Source organism: Psammomys obesus, unplaced genomic scaffold, assembly GCF_907164565.1.
Source record: "Psammomys obesus unplaced genomic scaffold, mPsaObe1.curated_primary_1811, whole genome shotgun sequence".
In the NCBI taxonomy this organism is placed as follows: domain Eukaryota; kingdom Metazoa; phylum Chordata; class Mammalia; order Rodentia; family Muridae; genus Psammomys; species Psammomys obesus.
This window is the reverse complement of record NW_026596240.1, coordinates 13,776,238-13,795,913: the sequence shown is the minus strand read 5'-3', so window position 1 is coordinate 13,795,913 and position 19,676 is coordinate 13,776,238. Positions and strand designations below refer to the sequence as shown.

Genomic DNA, 19,676 nt, shown 5'->3' with positions numbered 1-19,676 from the left:
TAATAATAATAATGTCTAAAGGTTCTGTAACTTTTACCCCGAATTTGAAGTGCTTTGCATAGTCTCAGAGTCTGAACTCACCTGCCCAGCCTATGCTGTTAAGCTCCACATGGTTGAATTTTTATGCTATTTGTTAGTGCTTCTTGCTTTCTCTTGAGGAGGCCTCCTCTGCTTTTTCTTAGACAGATCTCATGTTAATGGGCTCCTTCTGTCTTTGTGTGCGAATGTCCACCCTTTTTCTGTTTCTGAAGAATACCATTGCACGGTTTTAGATTTTGGATTAGTGAGGATTTTGTTTGTTTGTTTGTCTGTTTTTGCTGCTTTTCCTTTGAGCATAGTAAGTGTATCACCCTTCTTAATCCTGGCTTGTACAGTTTTAACTGAAAAAAGTCCAATATGGCTACAGGCGTTGCCCTTTTTTATGACCAGTTTCTCAAATCTGACCTTGCCTTCTTGTTCTTTTTTTAATATTTTAAAAGTTATTTTATTACATGCGTGAATATTTTACCCGCATGTGTACTGTGTATGCAATACCTGTGAAGGCAAGAAGGGCTTTGTATCCATTCGAACTGAAGTTACAGACCATTGTGAGCTGTCATGTAGGTGCTGGGACTAGAATCCAGGTTCTCTGGAAGAACAGCCAGTGCTTTTAGCAACGGAGACATCTCCCTAGCCTCTGATCTTGGCATTTGATCTTCCTCTTGAACTGGTCTGAGGTAAATATCATTTCTTTAAGCTTTCTGACCATTTCCTCTTCTTCTTTGTGACTCTTACACTTTGTCCTTTTTTCTTAATTTTTTTCTTTCTATTCCTCTGTCTGGCCAGTTTTAAAAGTTTCTGTTTACCTATCTTACTCTTTCATAGTCCATCCTGCAGAAGATACTTTGTTGAGTGTTTCTGTCCTGTTGTCCTTTACTCTCCACTCTCTTATTTGGTTCTATTTTGTTCTCTTTATGTTTTCAATTTCTTTAATTAAGCTTCTCATTTTCCTGGTGTAGTGTTTTCCTAATTCTGCCAAGTTTTCTATCTGTCCTCTGCCTGTCATGAGTAAGATGATTGTTTTGAATTGTTTTTCAGGCAGCTGGAAAACCTCCATTGTTTGGATCAATTGTAAGCAATGTCTTTGTCTCCTTTGGTATTACTGTATTTGCCTCTTTCGTTATCTGGTGGCTGTGCATTGGTGTTTGTACATTTGAAGGACATACATTTACATTTCTTTCGTTCTCCACAGACTGTTTCAGACAGATAAGTTTTCGAATTCTGTCTGTGCTACTATAACAATATACCTGAGACTAGTATCCTATAAACAAAATAAATGTATTTCTTTCATAGGTACAGTTCTGGAGACTGGAGACTAGACTATTTCTCCCAGTTCTGGAGACTAGGACAGGATTGAGACAGCAGCACATTGGGTTATCTGGTTGGACTGCCCTCTGCTTCAGAGGTGGCACCTTGCTTCTGCATGCTCTAGGGCTCCACTTCTCATGTTAAAGCTGGACAGACTTTCAGGCTCTTTTGCGAGGGCACCTGGTCTCATTCATAAGGGTAGAACATGACTCGGCAGTCATCCTTTATTTACTTCTTTAGACTCTAGGGATTGAGTTCAGGGCTTTGCAGATACTAAGCATGCACTCCAGTGAGCTACTCTCCATCATTACAGTCATTAAATACAGCACTCTTCTCCATAACATCGTATAGGAAAGGAGCCTTAAGTATCAGTTACAGAGGTACCAAAAAGCATGCTGCTAGGGAAGTAGTTCAGCAGTCTGGAGCTAGCTTGCATGGTTCACAGTGGGGTTCACAGCTGGAGGCTTAGATCCTTGTGGTCACTGGGTAGCCTAGACCTTCATAAGAACCCTGATATGTTTCAGGGTTCTAGGTGGTAAGCCTATCACAGGTGTGTTGACAGCACCTTCTGAGTTAATGCCTGAGTCTGTGAGTTGTCAGTATTAGCCTCTAACTGTGACCCAGCTACAAACTTGCTTCAGGATTCACTTGCACCACCAAGGTCTTTAAATGCAGCTCTAGGGCACCACTGACCGTGGCTCTTCCTAGTTGTTTGCAGTTGGGACTGCATCTAGCAGTACCGGAGAGGGACTGCCTTCCTCGCCAGGGTTTCTGTAGGGTCTGCTGCAGTACTGTGCTCACCATGCCTGTCCCGTATTCTACACCACTGTTGCCCACTTCCCCATCCCAACCTCCATCTTTCTGTGGGCTGCATTCTGAGCATGACTCCTTCAGGCCATTGATGAGAAGACCAGGGTTAACTGTGGCTCCAGAACCACACACAAGAGTGCAGCAGTCACATTATCCAAAGCATGTGTGGGCATGGCTCCTCCAAGTTCCTCTCATTATGGTTTTGGTAGGAGAATTTTACAAAGTCAAGGAGGTCTATAGCCATATCCACAGGAGTTTGGGATCATTTCTAGATCAAGTCTTTGCTTTGTGTTGTTTTCTTTTTATTCATTCTCAGTATGGTAAAACACATACATGAACACAGGTATACAGTGTTGTATTGGTAACTGTAGGCACAATATTCTATACTCTGCCCGCCTTTGAAGTGAGAGAGAGCTCTAAAGAGCTGAGTCTGTAGGAGCCGTCTTCTTTGCCCTTTCCCCCTCCTTTTGTTTTTCTTGACATGATTCTTTCACGGAGCTCCCTTCTTTATGTTCTGGCCAGCTTCTCTCTGACCAACAGGACCTGGAGTGGATTCCCCAGGGACTCTATCAGCTCCTCTCCAATTAGCCTCCTGGAGCCACCTTGAAGTGATGCAAGAGGGCCTGGCTTCCCCAGAGCCATCCTCTAGTCTAACACTCCCCTTGTCTACTGCTCCAGGGAGCCAGATACCAGGAAACCATTGTGTTAATACAGCAACAACAGCTTTATTTTTTTCAATCCCACAAAAAAACACTTGTGACCTGACATGATCTGAAGATACAAACAAGCACCAACACACTTTAGTCTATGTAGTGCTGAATTTCTTATTAGCACTAGCTTAAACCATAATCCTAAAGCGTCATGCAAGAGTGTTGTTGCGTGTTGTCTGAACTCGATGCTCCCTGGAGCAGTGCTATGCTGATGCTGTCTGGGGCCTTTTGTCACTTGTCTAAACAAATTCTGTTTTTCTCTCACACTTGCTGTTCCACCCATCTGTCAGATGCTATTGGCTTTGCTTTTTGGAAATACATTGTTCCCATTTCTTATCTTTCTTTTAAAACTGTACTTGCTTTGTGGACAATAGGTGAAGAATCAATTTTATGTTCAGTTTTCCAAACTTGCCTTAGATTAATTTCTGAATGTCCTGTCTATCTTTTTTTAGCTTTCCCCACATTTATGCACACATATAAAACAAACAAACACATTTGTTATGTATATGTATATATGTGTGTATGTATATATAGTATATGTTATAATACATACTATATGTGGGAGGGAGCAGAAATTATGCAGTTAGGGAAGTGACTGAGTAGACCCGTAGCAGGCTACATGATCCACAGAGTTGTTCACAGCTAGAGGCTTGTGGATTCTTGTGGTCACTGAGTGGGCCTTGAATAACACTCCTGCAACCAAGAGAAACTAGAAAGGGGTGCTGAGGAAGGAGGCAGAGCAAAAGGACACTTGTGATATAAAAGCAGAAAGAAAACTAGGGAGCAGTTCCAGGGATAAGGGTCATTAAAGCACGCTTAGTTTGGAACTGCTGTGATGGTATCTAATGCCTCATGTGCTGGTTTAAAATAACTTTGTGTATCCAGTCCTGATGAGACCTGATAGACTAGGATCAGAAGGAAGGGGAGGAGGACATCCCCCATCAGTGGACTGGGGGAGGGGCATGGATAGAGAAGACGGAGAGACGGTGGGATCAGGAAGGGGGGGGGAGCTACAAGTGGGAAACAAAGTGAATAAACTGTAATTAATAAAAATATAAAGAAAAAAGAACTTTAAAAAGAAAGTGCACAGACGCCATTCCTTACCTATAAAATGGTGCATTATTTTTTAATACTGGTAAGCCTGCAAGAACTCTAGTAGTCTAAAATGTTCCAGGATCACTTAATATGGACTCTGTCCCATGTTTTGTGCAATGGTGTGAGCAATGGAATGAGGGAGAAAAATGGATTGTTTTTTAATGTTCTGCTTGAATATAGAGATTACAGACTGCTATTGTCTTGATGTCTCAAATCCCTTCTAACTCTAATTTTATTATTTCATTTGAACCTGGCTTTGTGTGGAAGTTTTATGTGCAGCTGTGCATATACACGCATATGCATGTCCCTGTGGAAGCCAGCAGTCAACCTAGGTTTTCATTCCTTAGGTGCTGTTACTCTTGTTTATTTAGACTTGCTCTTTACTTGACTATGTTATTTGAAAATTTGGGGAATTCCTCTGTGGTCACCAGATGATAGCAGGGAAATTAGATCTGCTCCCATTAATAAAAGAATTTAAGGATGGAAAACTTCATGCTGGCAAGCTGAGAATCTTGATACCTGCCTCGCGGAAGAAAATGAAGAAGAGATGGGTAACACAAAAAGACCTTGCTGTTTGAGGAAAACATGCAGGTCAGTCACATGATGGCAGGCACCGCACCCATAAGTCAGGGAAGGGAATTTAAGAGAAAGGGCAAAGCCCAAAGCTTTAGAGAGTGTGTGCTTTAAAAAATAAAATAAAATAAAATAAAATAAAGGAAAATGAAAAGTTATGCTTTTCTAATAGTTCAGAAATTAAGCAGACTTACAAAACCCAATTTTGTGCCCTTTAGGATACTAGGGCTTAAAATCTAGCAAGAAAAGTCCATCATCTCATTAAAGGATGATTATTCTACCTATCTCTTTAACTGGTATAAGCTGAGCTTGCCTTCTTTAACCCTGCTTAGCTGAAATGCCCACTCTAGCCGAGATTTCATCCTCTTGGCAAGAAGGAAATAGTTCTCCCTTGATGGGCCTTTATTGGATCTTAACCATGGCCCCATCAGGCCTCAGGGATCCACCACCATGACTCTGGGATTGTGAGAATGTATCATCATGTCTGACTTTTTCTGGCCTCTTGGATCACACTCATGCCCTCGTGCTCACACGGCAAGCAACTCACCTCCCCACTGCACCCTCAGCACTCAGCACACTTTATACTCAAGCGTTTTGCTTTCTTCCTGAAAAGAACCCAGACAAAAATCCCGAAGTTAGCTACACTTCTTTCTATTATCCTTTGGCAACTTTCTTAGACTGTGAACATGATTTGAGTTTTAGATTTAAATGATATTTTGAAAATTAACATTTCTTAAAATGATGACCACATCTCAAAGGTTCATGCATTAAGAATGTCAGAGGTTGTTGGATATTGTGCTTTTCTTTCTCCTTGAATCTTTTTGACTATGTGCCTTCTCTACTGTAACTTTGTGAGCCTCCTTTTAACATTTCCTACACAGTCTTCAATTAGTTGCCAGTTTATTCACTGAATTTTTTTTTTTTTCAGTTTTCACAGTGAATCTCAGAGTCAGGACTTGGTACCATGTTGCATTCAGCGAGTTCCTCCTGAGGACAGGCAGAGGGTAGAGGGGGTGCTCTGTGCTGTGACTGCTTACAACCACTGTATAATTTAACCTCCAAGCAGATGCCAACTCACCAGTATTTGGACCTATCCACAAGCAACAGGAACTGGTGAAAAGGAGGATTTGGCTCTATGTGAAATGAAGAAGGCTTTTTGATTTCCTGGATGGTGCTGAGGCTGCCCTGTAGAACTCTAGGCTGTGGACACTTTCATGCTGACACAAGTCACTGAGAGATTAAAAACCTACTTTCCAGAAAAAAGTCCAAGAAGGAATAGTCCATGACTGTCTTCTGCTTCCACCTGGCTCTGATTCCTGTCAGAAGTCCATGGCTCTAGGGCCCTTACCATGGACATGTGAAATTGGCCTGTCCACATACCAGCTTTCCTTCCCAGCTGTCAGGCGGTGATTGAGGACTTGTGCATGTCGGCCTGTCCTGCTGTGCCTCTTCATAAGAAGAAATACTGCTGGTCAGTGTTGCTCTATGTCGTCACGCCTGCATCCTGTACTTCCTCTTCTTGGGGTATGGGAGCTTATAAACGACAAAGAAGAAATCACTCTTTGTCTCCAATAAAACTGTGAAGTAGATGCTTATTGCAATGATTTCCATGCACACTATAGTTTATCTACTTAAAATCAGGCTCTGAATGAATTGTTACTTTGTTTTTTTTTATTATTTACTTTTCTTACTAGTATATGTACTTACTAATACATTTTTATGAATTTCTAAGATTCTTAGTCTAGGAGGTCATATTTCTGAGACTATTAAATTACAGTTACAGAAATTTTATTTCATGTATTTATTTAATTTTTATAATATAAATGAAATTTTTCTTGCTGTGCATAACAGACTAGGCATATTAACTCCCTTAATACAAAATAATTAAGTATCTGCCTATAAATTTTCCTATAAATAAATGACTGCTCACTGAGCCATCCCTCTTTCAAACCTCTGAGAATTCAGTAAAAGTTATGAACCTTTCTTTGTGGAGAAATACATATTCACACACATACAAAATCAGTTATAAGAATAATCAGTTATGATATGCCTGCCACTTTGCCAGCTGCGTTATATGCGTGACTTGATAAGTGTGAATTTTTGAAATAATGACTTTAAAGGCGTACACGGGTTAAGTCATCTGTTGAACATGGGAGTTAGTAAGTGGAGAAGTAGAGCTCCAGTTCTGGTGTTTATGAGCTCTACAACCATCCCCTTTAAGATTATTGTATTTGAGATTTTATGGAATTCACTAGTTTATGATCCTGCAAATTGACACCTGGGTTAAGGACCTTACCTGTAACAACCCAGAGACTTTTGTTCACAGTTTTGAGTCTATGTGTTTAGTGAATCTTGATTTTTATGTAACTTGTTTAATTGAAACCTAAAATATGCTCATATTTGTTGAGCATATACTGTTTTGAATACTCGTTAAGCTTTGAGATAGGGTCTTTATCTCCAAGGAATTTACTGCCTTTACTATTGTGTGATTGTAAGTATTATAGGAGTGTAGTTCATTAATAGAGCACTGGTATAGCATGTATGACCTTAGGTTTGATGCTCAGTACTGAAGAAGGGAAAAAAAAGAGAGAGAGAGAGAGAGAGAGAGAGAAAGTCCAAAATGAACTTGAATTTACAGTAATTAGACATTTTTATAAGTGATTTGTGGAGATTTTATTATACCTGGCACAGTTAACGTTCTCTGGCTCTCCTTATAAAAGGATAAATCAAAGGCTGCCATGTCTTTGGGGAACCTCCAATTTGGTAGATCATAAAAACCAGGCCTGTAAAGTGAGTGAAAGCTCAGCATATAATATATCCAGACTCCTGAATCAGTTTACCTGTCATCCAAGGGAGCGTGTTCAGTGAGGAGTAGCATAAACATAAAGCTAGCTTCCAAGCCTTCCAGTGGTGTGTCATAGGGGAAGTCCATCGAGTGGACATAGACAGGACAGCCAAACATCCCAGCCGCTGAGCTCCTTCTGATAGAGATGACTTGAAATACTTCAAAATGAGGCAACCCTGGCTTGAATGATACAGGACTACTCAAGGTAATCTGTCAACCTTGGTGGAAGTGTAGGCAGACTGACCACTCAACAAGGCTGTTGGAAAGAGAGCCATCACTGTGATTCAAAGAATGTCCTTCACCAAGAGCATCGGGTGAGGCAGTTGTGTGTTTAGGGTGCACAGTGCCTGTGTACCAGATGTGACCGTGCTGTTGGTTACTGCACATCACTGTTGATTTACAGGGTGTGCTGTGGCAAGCTTCCCGTCAACATGCTTTTCACTGCATGTCTGTAGTTTTAGAACTTTATTCCTTTAAAACTTGAGTTTCTTGGTCCTCCTTTGGATAATGTTGAATTCTAGGTGGCATGTGAGTTTTCTTCTCAAAGGAAACAGTTGCTTTACTAAATTTTTGTTCAGAGCTGATCTCTGTTCCATGCATCCTTTTAATTTGAAAAGTCTACAGTAAGAGTATTTTGTATAGACCACATTGTACTATATCTAAATTAGTTTAATGTATTGATTTATAATTCTTTTCATATAGTGGTCTCTTGTCTGTATAGTCTTAAGTTGTTGGCATTATTATTTTTAAAACTAAAAATGTCAGTGATATTATGTAAGGCTATTATGGTTTCAAAATGGATGGAAAGGGAAGTACAAAGGCCACAAATAGTAATAATTGTATATCATCTTTTGAATTTATTGTATGTAAAGAATCTTACACATTTCTAGCTGTATATGAAAAAAAGAAAAGAAAAAGAATATACCAGTTCTGTAACTCCATTTTGGGGAATATGTGTTTAAAAGGAAAATACCTCTTACATGTTTTGTATGTACTTGGGCTGCTTTTAATGTAAATAGTGGATGGATATGAAATACACATCATGCTTTGACTTCACAAGAAGAATTGAAGTTACAGTGACTACCCAGATCTTAACTGCGCTGCATGCTTGTCTGTGTGGAGGGAACTTCAGACCTTTTTCTTTCCTAGTAAGCAAAGCTCAGGGATGATAAAGGTTGACATTCCTAACTGTGCTAGCATTTGTCCCTGTAGCCCTAAGCATTTCTTTCTTATTAATGAGAGTAGAAGCCAGAATTATGAGGGAGCATGATCTCAGGTGCAGCTGTAAACTGCAGAGAGCCATCCATGTGGCCTCTTTGGCCTAAGAGGAAACAGGAGGAGGGAAGAGAGATTTTAAGGTAGCATGGAGAGTAAAGTTAGGGCAAGGAGTGCAGTAGAAGGAGAAGCACGTGCAAATGTCCCGTAACATTCTGGAGTAAGCTTCATCCAGGTGGGCGTCTTCGTGTCTGCCAGTACTGCCTAGCTTTTCAAGGAGACTGTGATCGTGGCAGCAGCAGCTGCGACTTGTGTGCATGCGTGGAGGTGGTGTAGGAGGTTGGCACCCATGGGATAATACAAATAATCAGTGAGGGAATAAGTAATGATGTGGAAGGGAATATTTTTTCATAAATGCCTAGGGAATGAGGTGACAGGCGTGAAATTAGAAAATTCCTTCAGCGATCTGAAATATAAATAGCTTTCGGAACTGAAAAGAGTTTCTCAGCTGAAGATTTTATTGTGTTGAGAGGAAAAACTTTTTTCTTTTCCCCCCTCCCTTCCTCCTTTGCAAGTTGTTTGTCCATTCACAAAACAAATACTCTGAAGCCCAGTGCGGCTCATGGGAATAAATTTCAGGTCGAATTAGTACAGTTTCCTTGCTGTCAGGATGCTGGAATTAATGGTGTTTTGATGACACGAATTTTGAAGGGCCAACAAAGAAGCTGAAGGGAGAGAGACATGACTCCTTAGAAGCTCAGTCCTCCTCTCCCCCAGCCTCTCTTGTCTTCCCTGTCATCCGTCTGCCAATCTCCCTGTCCATGGTTAGTTAAAGGCGCTTTTTATCCTCTTTTCTTTCCCACAGAGTTTGCCAGATCCGGCCCGGTGCCTGGGTTCCAGGAGGACACGCTGCAGTTGGCCTTCATCGACTTGAGACAAGTAAGTCTTTGTGTTTTTGTTTTTTGTTTTTCTTTTAAGATGTGTGACTGAAGAACCATCAGGTCTTAAGGAAAAGGGGAGGGGAGGGGGCTTGGCATTGGTGATTCACACTGGAGACCTAAGGGCTTTTCCCTGTGTTTGAGGCCACCTCTTTTATTTAGCTATCTGAGATGCTTAGCAATGGTGGAGTAAAGGTTTTGTGGGTGGGAGGGAAGGCAGGGGGTGGGAGGAGGGATCCACAGAGTAGAGGGACTCAAGTGACCCTCAAGTGATGTGATCCATTGTGTGGCCATTGACTTCTGCAGACACAGCGAAAAGATGACTCGTCAAACCCATGCTAAGCAGGTGCACTGGCAGCCTGGAGAATTTTGTGTGTCGATAATGTGGCCAGCAGTGTTGAAGGAAACGAAATGTTTTGCCTTCTGGGTTATTAGTCTGGTTTGTTGACTTTTGTTTGCTGCTTCGTACCTTCTGTTGCTTCCTTTGAGGAAGATTATCAGCCATCATCAACAGAGTTCTGCTGCTTGAAGATGGTTTGGGAAAGGTTCTGACCAATTGTGCTAGACTGATGGGAAGTCCTGTTACAGTATCATGATGAAGGCCAGTACTTAGGTCTACCTGAGCCCTGGCAAGCCCATGAGATGGAAAGACCACCGATAGGGCTGTTGTTTCAGACTGGAAAGGGTGGGTTGGTAGGTCCTGGTGGTGGGCATAGTAGAACAAGATGAGTGGGGGCCAAAAGGGAGAGCCGTAACTGCTCTGTCATCTCTTCACTCTGAAGATGGATGGGCTTGGATAGAAAGTGAATGAAGTAAGCATCAATGACTGATGTTTCTCTCCTATTAAAACAATCTTTTTTTTTTTTTTTTGTCTGTTTTAGAAGGGGGCCTGGCTTTGTTTCTCCTGCCATAATGATGCAGTGCCTCTTGTTTTCAGAGCTGACATAGTTTGCATTCTGAAAACTTGTAGATGCCCAGAGTGTTTCTTAAAGCTGTAGGACCCCTTGTCTGGGTTACCTCCTTACCACTGTGACTGGATTCCTGCCGGAATAGCTTTTAACCCATAATGGATGGCCTGAGCTAGCCCTGGACCCTTGTGGATGGGTAGTATAATCTGTCATTGATGACAATTCCGGAAAGCCCTGTTCAACAGAATCATGTGTCTATAGACCCACCAAGGTTTGAGGATTCAGACCACGTCCGAGAAACGTGTGTCAACTTAATATTTGGGGGCTGGGTTAGGGGTTCTCTTTTTCATAAGGCTTTCCTAGCACTGTCAGAAATGGGGCTCTTAGCACACACTGAACACCTTCTACTTATAGGTTTGAGTTGCTCAAGTTTTAGACTTTGATCTAAAGTGGGAAGAGATTTTATTTTAGGGTTCAGTGGGGATCTGTTCCCTCCCACTGGAATTTGTTCTCCAAAACCTCTAAGCCAGTTCACACTTCTTGGAAAACAGAAAGTGATTTTTCATTGGAAGAACATAGTAAAGAAAAAGTCTTTCCTTTTTCACTGTTCATGCAAAGAAAATATTGTCATTCTCAGTAGTTTGTAGCTTCAGCACCTGTGGAAAGCAACTAGTATTTTTTTTTTAAAAATGTGGTCTGAGGGGGAATGGGAAAGCATATCCAGAGTGGGGGCCTGAGCGAGCTGAGTGCCCAGGTACTTGTGAGCCAGCGAGCAGTGGAGTGTAGATGCTGAGAGTCATGATGGTGCCGCTTTCTCACACCTAGAGCTTCCTTTGTGATCTTTACACGGTAAAAGCCCAAACTACAGCATTTTCCTGATCATGAAAGACGGTGTCTCTTCTTACTCAGTGTGTCGTCCAAATTCTATTCACAACTTTCTGTGTTACAGCTGTTGGAAAGGGATAATTTCTAACCTAGATGATTTCACCAAGATTCTTAGTTTAAGGCTATATTAGCAGGTAGGTGACATACTGCAAAATGATCGTATCACATTCTTCTCTGAAAACATCTTTCTTTTCATTCATCTAGGCCATTCTCAGATGCTCAAAATACAAGTAGGACTATAGGGGACTTAAGATGAGACAGACATGGTTGTCTCATGTTGTTTGTGTTCCTCACAATCATAAAGCAGAATATTAAATTGGGAGTGGAGACTAGTCTTACAGTAAGAGTTTGCTATGTTCCCTCCATTTTTGCCCGACAACCAACCCAGACTGTGTGTTGGCTCTGCCTTGGGGGGCTCTACCCAAAGCAGTGAGTTCATTTTCCAGCAGTCTCCTTAGCATGAAGATGGCCATAACTGAATCTGTGTTATCGCCTGCTTGTTTTGGAAGGGGCTTTGGCTTTCTGTTCCTAATGCTGCCAAGTGTCCCCTTCACTGATGCTGGTGTTGTTTTTCCCCGCAGGAGTGCTTCCTCCTCATCTGGCCTGTAGACGGTGGTTTCATGGACTAGACCTAGAGGTGGGGCTTTTACTAGCCCTGTTCTTCTTTCAGATGTGTCAGCATACAGATTCCATCATTCTCACAACTGGCTAAACCTTTTTAGGTTCTGATTTCATTATTTAACTTATTAACAGATTTACTCCTTAGGCTTTTATAAGTCAAAGATCAGAACAGTTTAAGTGTAATTAACGGAGACTAGGACAATGGCTCAGAAAGTAAAGCATTTGCCATGAAAACCTGTCTGAGTTGGCTCCCTGAAACCCATATAAAGGTGGAAGAAGAGAACTGACTTCACTAAGTTATTCTCTGACCTCCATAGTGACAAGTGCCTACCCACTACACACACACACACACACACACACACACACACACACACACACACAATAGTAAATGACAATTTTTAAATGGTAATGGAAATACCAGAAGTGAAAATTAAAGCTAATGTTGTGTGACTTTTCTTAATCAAGTGTCTGTTTGCCCAAGACAACACAACATCCCTCACTCCCCGCTCTCCCAAAAAACAAAACAGTTCTACCCAAGTCTAGCTGGAATTACTTACAGGAGAATGAGTAAGGGGTTGTTCACAGGGAGCCTGGGCAGCTTACAGCAGCTAAGCTATTGTAGACCAGTGGCCCCTGCCCCAGTAACTACTATATGGAGAATCAGGAGCTCTTCTCCACTGCCAGGAGGAGTGGACAAGGCCCAGTCTTGTGGGGGTTTCCTGCAAGCAGTCACAGAGGCTATAATTTCAAGATGGCAGTAGCCATTTCAGGTAATAGCTGTGCCTGTCCCAAGCAGAGTTCCATAATAGGCAGAATGTAGGGTGCATGTCCATATGAGAAGGGTCTTCCTGGTGTGCTTTAGGGCACATGCTTTCTCAGTGCCGCTCAGATACTGGGTTTGCCTCTCTGCTTTCTAAATGTATCATGCTGATCATGTGCTCATGTTCTTTTGTGTTAGACTTTCAGATGCAAATAGGTGAATGATAATTTTAAACATATTCAAAACATGGGTGGTGATGAAAGAGTCTCTGTGTAGACTGTAATAGCAGAGTGTCATTAGAAAGAAAATTAGGTGTGGATTATAAAGCTATCCATCTCTTTTCACTTACTCTATTTCTATTTTTCTACTTAAGGTAAAACGTGAAATGGCATTTCAAATATACAAGCTTTCATGATATTTCAGTTAAAATACGTTGACATACCCTTTTAGTTTGTTAAGATTCTAAGACTAGAAAATCTACGATTCATAATAATGAACAAGTCAAAAGGTCTTTCCATAGCATTTCATATTTGTGTCGTAAAAGTTCAATTTCAGTACAAAATTTACATGCAAAAATGTGTGTGTGTTTATTTCAGCTTCTAAGCTTGGGGAATGTTAAAGCTTGAGGACAAAATTAATTCTTATTTAATGAATTATTTTAAAGTGATAGCTGCACTCCAGAAATTGGTGGCCTGTAGTTACTCATCTTTTGGAATTAGAGAGACGGCAGTAGATTTTAGTGGCTCTTTATTTTTTAGCAGTTCTGTGGCAAACATGAAGTAGAAGTTGAAAATCAGCATTAGTTTTTCATTTCAGTTCATTTCCTCACACTCTGAGTGCCTGCTGCGACACAGCTTCTGTGATGCACAGTGAGTACGGCGCCCCCAAAGGATCAACTGGGGATCACTGAGTTCTCGGTTCTAATATGCACATGCTGTCATTAGTGTTGCCTTGGAGGCGTTAGAATACGTGTATTTCAGTTGTTTGTGCCCCATGACGTATCGGCTTGAAGCATGTGTGCAGTTCAGGGTTCTACTCATTGGCAATTCTGGGTAGTTGAGCAAGTCTCCACACTGCAGTCACCTGCTGGCCCGGCTGGCTAGTCTACAGCCTCTCGAGGCGCAGGGCTAGCCCTTCTCTGCTCCATGTTAGGTTTCATGCACAGGCAGCCTGCTCTAGACCTACTCACAGCATTTGGCAAAGTTCCAAGAGAGGAAGTAGCCAAACCCTTAAGTTCTGTGCTCAGAACTAGCAGATCGTCACTCTACCACGTCCCGTTGCCTTCAGCTAGTCACAAGGTCAGTTCAATTTAAAGAAATTTGGAAAAGAAACTGCATCTCGTAGTCCAGCTGGAATGGAATATTTATGCTTATGTCTGAAAAGTGCAAATAAAGCTGGGCGTGGTAGAGCATACCTTTAATCCCAGCACTCAAGGGGAGGCAGAAGCAGGTAGATTGCTGTCTACAAAAGCCTCCTCTACAAAGCAAGTCCAGGACAGCCAAGGCTACACAGAGAAACCCTGACTTGAAAAAAACAAACAAACAAACAAAAAGTGCAAATCAGGGGCAAGATTGAATATATAAATACAAAAGGGATGCATTGTAGGCACAAAGAGCTGTAAAATATTCATGGAAAGGAGACTTAAACTGAAAGAAAAGTAGATTATTTCTCTGTATGTCTCTGTCTCTTTCTCTCTCTCTCTCTCTCACTCTGTGTGTGTGTGTGTGTGTGTGTCAGTGTGAGTGTGTATTGGTTCATTCCTTTGAATATTAGGGTCTTCTTTAACCCTTATCCCCTAAGTTCTCTTATTTGTCTTTATTCTCTGTTGTTCTGTTTGTTGATTATTTTTAATGTCCTGTTTATCCTCCCCCTTTAATGCTAAAAATTATGCTACCCTAAAATATTTAACACTGATGTTATTCACTGTGATGAGGGCATTTAACTCCCCAAAGAAGTATTTGCTTTGTTTATTTAGTTTACAGTTGCCACCTTCCATGTCTGACTAGCAGTTAACAGTTGGAGATGTCCTTTCCTTGGTAATATCATCTTATGCTCTGCTTCTTAGTCATAGCAGTTACTTACTTTCGATCTGCATTGTTATTATAAAGCTGAATGAACAAGCCTATGACATTGCATCAGATCTCTTGAATGGAGCTTGTTGGCAAGGCACTTCCACACTGAGCCATCCCAAGATATCTGGGCTTTTTTTAGAGTGAGCTAGGGATATTCCCTCTAGGGCACTTATTCCCCAACTTCTTCCCGTGTCTAAAGTAAACAGTGCGTTTCCATTGCCCGCACGGGGCCTGCCTTAAAAACAACAGTGGTACCTAAGGAGATGCCTGTCCATTTCTTTTTGGTTATGGACCAGATTCTGGTGCTATTCTTGTTAAGGTAAAAGGAATCAGTAACTGTAGTGAGTCTTCACTTAGGACGAAAGAACAACTCAGAACCTTTGTCCAGCTTCACTTCCTATTTCCTGTTGTGTCTTGATCCTACTCCATAAAGGCTTTGTCTTGAAATCAAGTGTCTGTGTATAATGAACATTATGATGAACCTTCCCTCTGTTAATCATTTGAATGCTAGTGTTAGTAGAAAACCCACCTACAACAAAGGATGATTCAGTGATCTAGCACACATTAAAATATCCTTTGATCCACAGGATAACCCATTCTAAACTACTGCCTAACTGGGAGACTTAACACAGGTAGGAGCTGGGCAGATCTCAAAGGCTCCAGGTGCCAGTTATCGGATTCTTATCACAAACAAAACAGTTGCTAGCTGGAAGCCACTTCCCACAAGTGCTTCTTCATATTAGTCCTGAACCTGCTGGAATATAAGGAGCTTTTATAGACAGTTTCCAAGATTATATTTATCATCACCAGAACCACCACCAGCAGCAGGCCCTCACCACGTAGCCTACGTTGGACTTGTACTCTGGATCTTTCTGCCTCAACTTCCTGAGTGCTTGAATTACAGAAATTTATCCCCATGCCTGGCCCAAAGATTCCTAATGGAGAGCAGTACTAGGGGCTGGGTAGGGGGGAGGAGCTCATAGAAGAGGTGCTCTTCGTGGAGGACATCAGAGAGAAGTGTTAAGACCCCTTTTTATCAGGTGTCTTAGGCACTCTTCTATTGCTGTGAGAGACACCATGACCAAGGCAATTTACAAAAGAATGCACTTAATTGGGGGTTTGCTTAGAGTGTGAGAGGGTGAGCCCTTGACCACCATAGGGGGAAGGATGGCATTAGTCAAGCAGGCACAGCACTGCAGCAGTATATGAGAATTTAGAACTGATCTACAAGTTAAAGGCAAAGAGAAAAGAGGTGGGGCCTGGCATGGCTTTTAAAATTTAAAAGCCCAACCATTGTGACACACCTCCTCCAAAAGACCACACCTCCTAATCTTTCCCAAAACATTTCTACCAACTAGGGATCAAGCATTTAATCAAATGAGCCTGTGGGTGCCATTTACACTCTAACCATCACAGCAGGGAGTATAGGCCAATATTTTGTTCATAGAAGCCCTTTCCAAGCACTGCTGCTTGGCAGGGGTCCTTTTCAACCTGAGTGTCAGCCTGCAAGCTCAGGAGTCATCTGCCCCAGCCAGAAGACCAACAGGTTGATGATAAAGGAAGGAAGTTTACTGCTCAGTTTTCTGTCGCCATGGAGGAGTTCTACTTACAAAAGTCTTTATGGAATTCCTTTAGGAGGCTGGCAGTCAAAGAAGAAAGACTGCTAGCTGTAGAGGACAACTGCATGAAAGCCATGGTAGTTTTACCAGAGGTAAAACTCATTCATTCATTCATTCATTCATTCATTCATTCATTCATTCAATACAGGTTGGATCCTTGAAGGGAAGTTGGAAGGTTAAGTGAACTCGGCTGTATATTTTCTAGTGTCTGATTTCCTCAAATGAAGAAAACACCTACTTCCTGGTAATGTAGGCCATAAATCCTTGGTTCTTTGTGTGGTGGTATTTGGTAGACAGCTCTTGGCCTGTTTGATGGTCCATTCCTGTGAATTGTCTGTGTGCTTGGCAGTACTACTTATGGATGCCATGTGCCATGGACCTTCCTTGGGTGCTGATAGTGATTAAATAGCAAATACATGAAGACAGGAAGCAAAGTTCTTTCAGTTAAGTAGGTGAAAGCCCTTTTGGGTACCCAGAGGCAACATATCAGACTTTTGGAATATTTTCCCATGAAAAATACATTAGGTTTGGCCTTCTAGCTGATGGGCCTTCCAGGTTATCATTGTCTGTTATCCCTGTCTGTCAGCCCATGTGGCCACGGCCAGGCGTTAGCTTGGCTGTCTACATGTTTTGCTGCAGCTTGGAACAGTACAGAAGACCTTTTCTACTGCATGGTAGAGCAGAAATTTCCATATATGGGTCTGGTCTGCCACAACCCTCTGTTCTTTGTACCAGCAGAAGAACCACCATAACTCATTTTGTATGTGGTGACAGCATCATGCTCCATAGCTTTCTACCAGGTCTGTCAGCTCAGCAGTCAGGGCTTCATTCCATTTCTGACTGTGCATAAAGCCATTGTTAACAAGTGGCTCCCTGGTGGTTTCTGCCTTAGTCCATAGAGTGTGTCACTGGGCTCCCTCCGCTTCATCCTAGAGGCCTTGAGAAAATACACTATGCTGTTTCCCCTTTTAAAAAGAAAGCCAGGAGCTCTCTCCTATATTTAACACCTGGTTGGTGTATGCATATCCACAAATATGGACTTGGTTTTTTTTGTTTGTTTGCTTTTTGTTTTGTTTGACACAGTGCCACCTTTGGGAACAGAGGTGGGAGAATGCCCACAGATGTGTTTCACTGCACACAGCCATGCTGTTGGAGGGTGTGTTGGTGCTAGCTGAGTGAAAACTTCTGGGCTCTGAACATTGACCTCAGATGTGCTAACTCTGCTGTCTAGGTCCTCCTGGAGAACGCTCAATCCAAGAAGGCAGCAGAGCCAGGCCTTGAAACTGTTGTCTCACACCCACATCACTGACAGCCACTTGGGGGCAGCAGTGAGCGACAGCAAAGAGCCAGATTTAGGGACTTGGGGCCTATTTGAGTTTGGAAAACAACAACAACAACAAAAAAAAAAAAAAAAAAAAAAATAGGCTATAAGCTGTGCTAAGCTACCTAGACTTTGAGAGAGTAAGTACCCAAAACAATCCAGAACCCCAAACCTAAAGATTCCTTCTAGGCAAGTTCAGAGATCAGGAATGGGGAAAGGAATAAGGTAGGACTGGCAAGAAAGTAGAACCAAAAGGCTTCAGTGAAGGAAGGGAACCAGAGGACAGTCCACACCAAGTCGTAAGGGCTAAGCTGAACTAGACCAGGCACACAAAAGAAAAAGTGCCAAGGTGGGGAGCGAGCCAGAGCGTGGGAGTTGAGGAACAAAGGCAAGTTACAAAGGTTGGTTCTCTGGTGCAGTGGTATCGATGAAGAAGTGTCTCCTTTACAAGAGATTATAACAGCAAACAGGGACTTGCAGAGGCAACAGATTGGCACCTAAGCAGCTATACCTGTGGGTGGCTTAGCTTTTACAGTAGGTCCTTCTTGATTACCCCGTATTATTTCTTTCTTGGTCTGTTTATTTCAAGGAATAAAATAATTCACTGAAGTTGTAGAGAAAGAGAAGATGTCTAAGATGCCATTAAGGAATCTAAATAATCTAAAATAAATTTTAACTTGACTGTAAAGTCTTACTGAATAGTAGTATTTCATTGGACAATCAGCTCTCCTTCCTCTGATACCTTCACACACACACACACACACACACACACACACACACACACACACACCTTTTCCCATGGTAAAACTCACAGAAACATGCAGTAGGACAAAACAAAACAAAAAACTGACTCCTAGTTTTTATGTGGCAACTGAGGCAAATTCAATTAAACTAGAAACTACTAGAATCTGCTCGAGGAGGCCAGCAGAAGGCTCTGTTTCCAAGACTTACCGTGTCTGAGTGCTCAGCAGTTTCTCAAACCTCGTATTTCCAGGAAGTCTTAATTTTTCTCTTTTCTGTGGTCCGTGATATATTAGGGAAATAAGTTGAGTATACTTTTTTTTACCTTGTCTGCTTGGCAAGGCAGCATGATGTCAAGAAGTTTGGAGTTGAGCACATGTAGATTACTAGCTATGCTATTTGAATAAATTATTTGATCTTACATGTCATTTTTATTTGTTTGCCTGTTTGTTTGTTTTTAGAGACACGGGTTCTCTGTGCAGCCTTGGCAGTCCATGTAATCTTTTTACTTAGCATACAATGGATGTTATTACTACTGTTACTATCTAGCTGTTGTTACTCCTGTTTTGTGGAGGTCTGTGTAGAAACAGCATCCACAATCCACACCAGGAGACCTGTTTTTCACTGGCTTCTCATGCTCTGCCTATTCCCAAGAGTGAGGATTGAGAATAGTAGCTATTAAATGTTCTCAGCTCTTCTGAGGACATTGATGACTGAAAAGAAAATGAATCTGGATTTCTCATGCTTATACTCAATGTAAGTTGACGGCTTTATTTTTTATTTTTTCATTAAAAGGTATTTATTTGGAAAAATACTGTTGCATATTAAAATAATTCTTTAAGCTACAAAGTAAAGCTTCTATAGATTTATATGCCAATAAAATTCTTTGTACTTTTGGGGGCCTCACTCTGGTCTTTATTAGATGTGTCCTCTACCGCTTGTGTTATTTGAAGTACACTTTTAAGTCTAACATATCTTAAAGATTCTTAGGTTGTTTTTAAAACTTTTAAAAATCAGTTTAATTAGCTGAGCATGGTGGTGCAGGCCTGTAATCCCAGCACTCAGGGAGGCAGAGGCAGGTGGATCTCTATGAGTTTGAGGCCAGCCTGGTCTATAAATCAAATCCAAGACAGCCAAGGCTACACAGAGAAACCCTGTCGCATAAATAAATAAATAAATAAATAAATAAATAAATAAATAAATAAATAAATAAATA

The 19,676-nt window shown here is 41.5% G+C and overlaps 1 protein-coding gene across 3 annotated transcripts in view; it reads left to right on the top strand.

Annotated features, from left to right (window-relative positions):
• Exoc6b (exocyst complex component 6B) overlaps positions 1 to 19,676 on the top strand; it is a 442,378-nt gene that overhangs the window by 333,313 nt on the left and 89,389 nt on the right. For all 3 annotated transcript variants that reach the window (XM_055596436.1, XM_055596434.1, XM_055596435.1), the window contains one exon: positions 9,461 to 9,534. In XM_055596436.1, the coding sequence (XP_055452411.1) occupies positions 9,461 to 9,534 (74 nt within the window). The remainder of the gene's footprint in view (positions 1 to 9,460; positions 9,535 to 19,676) is intronic.